Source organism: Macadamia integrifolia, chromosome 3, assembly GCF_013358625.1.
Source record: "Macadamia integrifolia cultivar HAES 741 chromosome 3, SCU_Mint_v3, whole genome shotgun sequence".
Classification (NCBI taxonomy): domain Eukaryota; kingdom Viridiplantae; phylum Streptophyta; class Magnoliopsida; order Proteales; family Proteaceae; genus Macadamia; species Macadamia integrifolia.
In genome coordinates, this window is record NC_056559.1 from 37234511 (window position 1) to 37243660 (window position 9150).

General features: G+C 38.1%; 1 protein-coding gene across 2 annotated transcripts; it reads left to right on the forward strand.

Annotated features, from left to right (window-relative positions):
- The first annotated feature begins 3881 nt into the window (after positions 1-3881).
- Positions 3882-4988, forward strand: LOC122074699 (protein TRACHEARY ELEMENT DIFFERENTIATION-RELATED 7A-like). Of its 2 annotated transcripts, XM_042639645.1 has the most exons (2): positions 3882-4257; positions 4324-4988. In XM_042639645.1, exons 1-2 carry the CDS (start codon positions 3942-3944, stop codon positions 4839-4841), a joined length of 834 nt encoding a protein of 277 aa, XP_042495579.1. In that variant the 5' UTR covers positions 3882-3941; the 3' UTR covers positions 4842-4988. The 2 variants fall into 2 exon arrangements, with proteins under 2 accessions (XP_042495579.1, XP_042495578.1); XM_042639644.1 differs by having other exon boundaries at positions 3882-4988.
- The last annotated feature ends 4162 nt before the right edge of the window (positions 4989-9150 follow it).

Here is a 9150-nt window from a genome sequence, read left to right on the forward strand (position 1 = left end):
TTCTTTTTTTTTTTTGTTTAGAATTGTTAATGTAGCTTCTTTAGTTATGCATCCACGAATGGAATTTGTGGCTTTTGGATTTGTCCAATGGGAGGGGTTTCTTAGTTTTTATTACGTTGTATGGGATAACACTATGCCATGTCACTATATTTTAATTTGTTAGTTTCTATCATTTGTCTTATCACATGCAAACTTGGGCTTTAGATAATACTCCTCTAACTGCTTTTTATTGACTAATACTTCTAAACATGCCATTGTATTGATCAAAGATTAGCTTACACTCAAATATTGACAGTAAGGCCAATCACAAGATATGAATAACAACATTATTTCTTATACTCAAATATTGACAGTAAGAAATCTTGAAACTTGTTTTCATTTTATTTAGTTATGTATTAATGGTTTGGTTAATTGCATTGTCGGTTTTGTGCAGGGGTCTATTGATTATTCACAGTCTTCATTGTTCTCTTCCCAGTCTTCAAACATAATATGATTGAATTGATTTACTTCCTTCTGCAGAAACCAAATATTTAATTAGTTATTCTTATTTGGGTTAAACACCCAAGCATTTAATGAGTTGATTTTTAGTTAGTAAATGTATTTTAAGATATTTGCTTTGTTTGGTATATCTCTCTTTATTGTTCATTGTATCCTTCATTATTCCATTTCTATTGAAGCCTTCAATTTTTTATATTTGGATTAAACTAACATTGAGGTTTGTGTAGGTAGGTGAGTCTTTAGCTCAAAATGGAAGAGCAACTAGGGTTACACCTAGTAGATGGTGGTTCGAATCCATCAAGACTCCATATTGATTCATGTTCTCTTATTCTGATTTTTTTATTTTAGGTCTCTCTCTCTCTATTTATTTAGATATTCTGATTTACTTGTTATTCAAGTTACCTCTTCTGCTTTTCTCCCCTTTTTTTTTTCTATTTTTTTTTTTTTTTTTTTTTTTTTTTTTTTTGTGGAATCTATTTTCTCTGTTGGTTTGCCCTATCTTTTTTACTTAAAATCTGATAATTTGTTTTTTGTTCCTTTTCTTTCTCTTTTGGTTGGGTGGGAACTTACATAGTTGTTTGGTGTCCGAGTAAATGGCTACTCATTTCTTTTTAGAAATAATGATGAAAGGAAGAGGACTGGGGATTGGAGATTCCTGGGTGTGAATGATAGCTGTTTCCGCAAACAAAGTTCAGGAATAGTCAAGATCAAGCAGCTTTCAGAGATCGAAGGCTGAGTTGAAACATAAACTAATTAATCTTTGAAACTTCATAATCAATGGGTTTATGTTCATCTCCTTGTTAAAATCCTTTAATGTGTGAAGTGGATTTATTTTCCTTGTGCATAAATGAAAGTGTCAATCTCAACACCTCCCTGACATGTCTCCTTTCAAACACTTCCCCTGTTCCTTATCCTTACTCCCCTTTCCCAATTATGCAGGACAAGAAGTCATCCTCTCCATTTGTATATTACATGTACAACAAAATATCTCTTACAAGAACCACTTGGAACCTAGTCGTATCTGACAAGAAAAGTGAATTCCAGCAAAGAAATAGAACAGTGAATTCCAGCAAGGAAATAAAATTATCTGAAGTAATTTCCCATTCTTGAATCAATCATGTGAATTAGGTAATAAAAGCATACAATTCATCTTACAGTGAGAGCTCATAACAGAAGAAAAGAATAACTACATTAATGAAAGCAGTATTGCCATGTTGCAACTTGCCATTACAAGATATTAGAAAATATCTGAGGTGTAAAATCCATGTAGTTCTATAGGGAGGGAAAAAAGGTTGGCTCAGAGGTGATAACCTTGTGGGAACACTAGGGACTTTTGTTGTTTCCCCACTCAAGGAAGTTCTAGAAGGATGATAACTTGTATGTCTACAATGTCTTGAATCCACACAGTGAGGAAACCAACTTTGACTGAAAAAATGTAGATCTCTAATGTATATAAATGCAAACATCTCTTGCAACATACAAGCTGCTAAAAGTAAGTATAAAAGTATAAGAAATCCAGACCAGATAAACATTAGTGTTAGATGATATACCCTGACACCTGATAAAATGAGATAACAACCCATTTCACATAAGAGTCTTGATGGATTCAAACCATCATCGCTTGGGTGCAAACCCAGGTGCTCTACCTTTTTGAGCTAAAGACTCTGCAGTTTCAGTACAGAATTGATAAGATTATACTCAACATTGTTGAACTAATACGACTGAATTTCTTTTCTTTAATCATAAAAACACAAGGATGATCCTTCATGGCAATTGCAGATGTGCCCAGTTTCATTTGCTATGCAGGTTCCATCGCCACACCATGTAAATGCACAAGCTACATTATATAATTTACTTGTCTTATGCAGCCCACAATTACTGTATGTTTCCTAAGTTTTTGGAATTAATATGCTTAATTGACAAGTGTCTTCCCTTGTTTCTCATGATCTTTTATTGATTATTATCTATTAATCAGAAAAATAAAACTAAAAGCAGAAAGGGAAAATGTGCTTGTGGGTTAGTATAGCTTACGGTCTGAAAAAATTAATTGTGGCAACAGAGAAGCAGTAAGAGGTGGAGTATGAGTACTGCTGCCACATTAAAAGTCAACAGTGCCTGCAAATCCATCAAAATCAGGTTCCCAACCCACATTAACCATCTTTAATAGCCCAAAATAAAAATACATTTTAACTGGTCAAGATCCTATTCAATGGTTAATATGGAATTATCAGAAAATGAGTAGAAAGAAAATAAAAATTTGAAGTGTGTTCGTGTGTATGTAAAGATAGAGAAGAGACATTCACAGTTGGGAAAAACGCAGGAGGGGAAGGACAAAGAACCAATCGGAATCTTCTTCCATCCAGGATTGCACTCACACTTGAAGCCCAGAAAGGATATATCAGAAGAATTGCAAGTTCCTTCCCAACAATTTATCAAACTGCATCCAATATCTATTCACAACTCAATCCATCAAGAAAATCCACCCAATGATCGGTAGCATATCAAATCCAAAAACCAATTCATCAATGGGTTCAGGTGGGAGGGGGACGAAAGAAATTCAAAATTGGGAGAGAAAAGTCGGCCCTGAGACTGCCAAAGTGTAGACAAAATACAAGAATAAGAAAAGGGAAAGTAAAGTTACAGAGAAAGGAAATCATAGAGATTTCCCATGGGGCCGGTGCAGACGCTTTGTCAATAGCCAAGATTAAGATTGAATCTACAAAAGTAAGAAGTTAAGAAGAGAGATTTATGACATTTACCCTTTATCAATATGCTACCCAACACATAAGAGATAGTTCCAGCGAAAGTCGCTGGTGCACCTTAAAGATGGTTCCAACAGAAGCCGGCGGCGGCAACAGCAAGATGGATTTTGTGAGGAAAGCGTTTATCTATCGAGCATGAATAACTGCAGGGGATCCGATTCCAGCGGGGGGCGGTTTTCCAACTTCCTTCGATAATGTAATTGGCATATACATATTGTTATTTGAGGTAGCATTGGAGGTATCCATACGATTTAGAATATGCCACACGTCACGCTCCCCTGCCGCGCTATACGATTTTTAGCATGGGGGCGTGCTACAGAGGATAGGTGGACTGTACCCCATCGACGTGTCTTAAGGCGCTGGGAAAGGAAAACATTCTTCGAGGAAACCCGGAAATTTTGAGAAGTGCATTTTAATCTAATCAATGACAATGCTTCAATATCTTAGAATGAGAATCAAGTCATTCAAAACTTACAAGCATTTTCTGTAGATCATGTCCATCCGTAAAATAATAGGAATAAAACCAAAGTTTCCCTTCAATCTGTTCCTCTCTCTCCCTCTCTCTCTCTCTCTCGCTATAAATAGACCTAAATATTCCTCTCACTTGACCATCATCTCCTTCTCTGCTACTAACTTGAACTTATTCAATCTATTACCTTAGAAAGGTAACCCACTATCAACATGGCTCCCCTCAAGCGCATTACCTATCCTTTTGCTTCTTATTCACCACCTCCATCATCACCCCTTGCAACACCGCCACCTCCAAAGGCAAAACCACCTCCTCCCTCAATTCCTCCACCATCTCCAATAGTTAAAGCACCGCCACCTCCGAAGACGAAACCACCTCCTCCCTCAATTCCTCCACCATCTCCAATAGTTAAAGCACCGCCACCTCCGAAGACGAAACCACCTCCTCCCTCAATTCCTCCACCATCTCCAATAGTTAAAGCACCGCCACCTCCGAAGACGAAACCACCTCCTCCCTCAATTCCTCCACCATCTCCAATAGTTAAAGCACCGCCACCTCCGACGAGGAAACCACCTCCTCCCTCAATTCCTCCACCATCTCCAATAGTTAGAGCGCCACCACCACCATCTCATCATATGTTTCCACCACCTCCTCATGTTGTTCCAACGCCACCTCCGCCGCCATCACCGCCGGGGCACCACACTACCATTGTAATAATCGTGTTTGTAGCATTTGGTGGTCTCTTCTTCCTTACCTGCCTCGCAGTTGCTTTGTGTTGCTTCTTGAAGAAGAAGAAGAAGAAGAAGGAGGAGGTTGAAGAAACTGATATCGTAAATGTGGATGAACATATCAAGATCCAAGAAGCCATTGTACCCGGCCCCCATGGAACTCAAATAATGCTAAAAACTGTGGAGGAGGACGTGCATGTACAAGAAGAGATTAAGAACAAAGAAAAGGTTGAAGAAGGAGCCCACTCCCACTCTCACTCTCACTCCCACACCCACACCCACATTAGCAGTGCAGATGGAGAAGGAGAGAGCCTTTCTCGAGAAATTGAGGCTGGGCCATCCTCTCACAGTACCATCGAATCCCATCTTCAGCAGAAACTCTGATTACTAGTTATTTGCGGCCAGGCAAGGGCATTGGGCAAGGTTGCTATTAGATTCTTACAATTAATTACCTATTTTCAGTTTTTACAAGAATAATATTCACTTTCAAAGAAATAATTTGATTGAATAAACAGAGGGTTTTTTTTCTTACCCAAAGTCTCAAAACTTCAAATGAGTCATAAAAGGTTGTGATTGGCTGCAAGTTTCAATTTGTATTCCACATTTCCACCAACAAATTCATGAAGAATAGACAAACTGTCAAGGTAGACAGGTTTGAGAGGACATGGAGTACTCAAAAGGATGTAAATGGATAGTCGAAAAATTATATTCAACTTGTATTCCTATTTGTATAGATGAAATCGTATTCAAAAAAATGTTATCCAAATACCATCCCTTTGGGAGCTATATAATCCAATCCAATTATAAAACATGATTAAATAATGAATATATAATTATTATTTATAATACTAAAACACCTTTACATTTCATGACATATTACATGTAACTAAACAAGGAATCGAATAAAAGAAAGAAAGAAAAAAATTCATGAGGGCCTGAGGCCTTCTATGTAATTTCAAATAGGATTCTCCAATATCAATCTAGTTCTCTTCCATTTAAAGTAGACAACCAAGGATGTAAATGATAGTTGAAAATATGGATTTGACTTGTATTCATATTCGTTTTAGGGAACCCTTGTTTGAAAAATCGATCAACTCTTTTGCTTCTGATAGGCAAAATTAATATCCAACCTATGGTAAAAAATAATTTCTTAGATGGCTATTGATCAAAACCATGAATATCAGAATATGATATTTCACTATACTCTTAGAGGTATTTTGGTGCTTTCCACTTATTATCATCGAGGTTCTGTTAACTGTATTTGAATCTTTGTTGCTCCTAGTGATTAGTTGGGCTTCTTCTTGATACTGTTATGGTTAACATAAGTTGCTTCTGTTTTACTTTCTATGTTTGATGAGACAATGTCATTGATATTTTGATTTGTTCAATGTTAATCTTATAACATGTATCAGTGGAAGTTATATTGTATTTATTTCACTTGTGAAGTTTCCTGTTGATAAAATCATTATATGCATGCTGTTATTTTGTTTCTTAGATAGTGTAGTCTTTACATAATGATTTTTTTTTTTACTTACATAGCAGTTGTATTAAATAGTACTGTATCATATATGTGTTTTATTACAAGGGATTTTTGAAAAGTATTAGGGTTAATTACAGTGGCCTCCCCTGTAGAACTGACAATTACTCTGTACCCCCTATAGTTGATGGTGTACCAACTCCATTAGTCACGAACTGTTAACTAATGACATCACATGGTAGATTTTATTCTTAGAGACAAGAATACCATTTTAGCTACCTGAACTACCTATTCTACTCTTTGAACCTAAACCCAAAATTCAATTTTTTCTTCCCATCCACCAACGACGAAAAACCCATCCACCGACGATGAAGACACTGGTGACTATCAATGTCCCCATGTTAACAGGGATCGCACCTCAACCTTCGATATCCTCTTTTGCTCCAAAGGGCTCTCCTTTGGTCATCCCCTTGAACCCACCTGATTCAATCTCGTTGGCCCCATGTAGTGTGGTGGACATGGGAGCGGCCCCATCGCTGGAAATAGAGGAGGTGCATGGGTTTTTGTGAGGAGATTAAGGGCCCGTTTGATAACGTTTCTATTTTAAGAAATGGTAGAAACATAATTTCCGTTTTTGGGAACATAAACGAAATTTTGGGTGTTTGATAAACCTTGTTTCTTGTAGATTTTTTTTTTTTAAGACAATATAATGGAAAAAATATCTCTTTCCATTGAAGATGCTCGGACTGCAGGAATGGTGGTTGAATCAGGTGCTCTGTGAATCGGACTCCATCCAGATCGGTTGATGGTAGCCGAAGATCGGCAGCACTGGATTTCTTCAATGGTAGCCAAATATCGGCGAGCACTGGATTTCCTCACCAATTTTCGGTGAGATCATTCTGACACTCAAGAAATCGATCGAGATACTTGCCGTCGTTGGATGTCGCAGAACCGATGGCACTTCCTGGAGAAGACCTGCAGTTGTTGGAGTTGCAGAACCATTGGCACTTCCCAGAGAAGACTTGCCGTCGTTGGAGGTCGCAGAGCCGATGGCACTTCCTTGTCTAACAGGGTTTTCACCGGCAAAGATCGAAACACTTGCCGTTGTTGGAGGTCGTAGAACCAATGGCACGTCCTTGTCGAACAGAGTTTTCACCAGCGGAGATCAAGATACTTGCCATCGTTGGAGGTCTCAAAACCGATGGCACTTCCTTGTCAAATTGAGTTTTCATCAGCAGAGATCGAGATACTTGCCATCTTTGGAGGTTGCAAAACCGATGGCACTTCCCTATCGAACGGAGTTTTCATCGGTGGAGATTGAGATAGTACATGGCACTTCCTTGTCGAATGGAGTTTTCACCGGCGGAGATCGAGATACTTGTCGTCGTTGGAGGTTGCAAAACGGGTGGCTGGAGAGAGAGAGAGAGAGAGAATGATCTTTGCCTTCACTTGTTTCTAGAAACGATGAAACAAGTATAACTTGTTTAGTTATGTTCGTTTCTAGGAACAGAGATGACCATAAATTTTGAGCCCGTTTGATAACATTTCAAGACACAGAAATACCAGAAACGGAACAAAAAACGTTTGATAAAACTGTTTCGTTTCACTTGTTTTTAGAAATAGAAATTAAAATTTCTACCTATTTATGGTTCAAGAAACGACCAAGCAAAACAACTAGAACTTATTTCACCGTTTCTGGAAACAACTCGTGGCCATTCTTTCGCTAGTTACTATTGACTTCCAGAAACATGACTTACCAAACACCTTCAATTCCGTTTCTATTTCTAGAAACAAAAATTTATGTTTCTGCCGTTTCTTGAAATAGAAACGTTATCAAACTGGCCCTTTGATTTCTATTTATGAAAACAGGAGAAACATAATGAGTTTGTCAAACGCTTTTTGTTCCGTTTTTGTCGTTTCTTGACATAGAAACAGAAGAAATGCATTTCTTGAAATGTTATCAAATGGGCCCTGAACCTCATGGTAGAAGTTGCTACAACCCCAACACGGTTGGTGACCATGCTTCTTATGCCTTCAATAGCTATCTGCAAAAGAACAAGATAAACGGAAGGACTAATTGGGATGTTCTTAAAAAAAAATAAAAATCTAGGTTCTTCATGCTGTTTGCTTATTTCAAGTTTTATGCACTGCTGGTTCATCCTTGGTTGAGGTTGGAGACATGTTTGAATAAATTTTTGCTACTTCCGCTTTTCTTCTTTATTCGTTGTAATGTAATTTCTTTTTAGGATTTATAGGCCTGAAACCTTTGAAAGGTTGCTTCCCTGGTTTGCTTCTTCTCCCAGAGAGGTGCTACAACAATGACTTCCCTAAGAGAGGTGCGGCAGCTCCATTGTAGCCCTTAGGTTGTTTCCCATAATGGGATTTCTTCTTCCACAAGAGAGGTGTGGCTACAACGGCTTCCTTGAGAGAGGTGCACCCTTAGGCTATTTTCATAGTGGGTTTGCTTCTTCCCTGAGAGAGGTGAGGCTGTAATGGCTTCCCTAAGAGAGGCATGACAACTCCATTGTAGCCCTCAGGCTGTTACCCATAGTGATGAAACCCTAGGATCAACAGTGAAGATGACACATATAGGGATAAAACTGTCATTTCCATTTTCCAAGTTAACACCATCAACTGTAGAAGGTACGGAATAATTGTCAGTTCTATAAGAAATGGTTCTAACTATAGGATAAACTGTGGGGAAAGTCGGTGTAATTAACCCAAACTATTAATGCTATATAATTCCCACATTTTCATATCCGTTTTATTGCCATTTCCGGACAAAACTAAGCTCCTACCCATATTAAATATGCGAATCATAACTGTATAATTCTTGTACTTTTTGATGAAATAAAATGTTGTTTTATGTATGATTCCAAGGAGTAGAAAAAAACGTATATATATTTGGTATGCCCGTATTAGATGCAAATTATACGCAAATTTTTACGTTTAAAAAAAAAAAAAAAATACCCAAACGCTATCCTTCGCCTACCCACTTTCTAGATACCACCAAATTAAAATCCCTTATCGGGATTCGGCTCCTCTCCAATTCAGGGAGTCAGGTTTTCTGGTTTAGGGTCTCTTAACAACCGTTGGATTCCTTCCTTACACGTGTCGCGCACAGCGGTAAAAGTAGGGTTGGGCGGGATTTGGGCTGCCCGCGTTGGAGTCAGAGGAGCCGAATCATCCTTTCTCAGCCACTGCGATACTTCTTCC

Coding starts and splice junctions, on each gene's coding strand:
- LOC122074699 (XM_042639644.1), top strand. CDS start 3,942: ATGGCTCCCCTCAAGCGCATTACCTATCCTTTTGCTTCTTATTCACCA.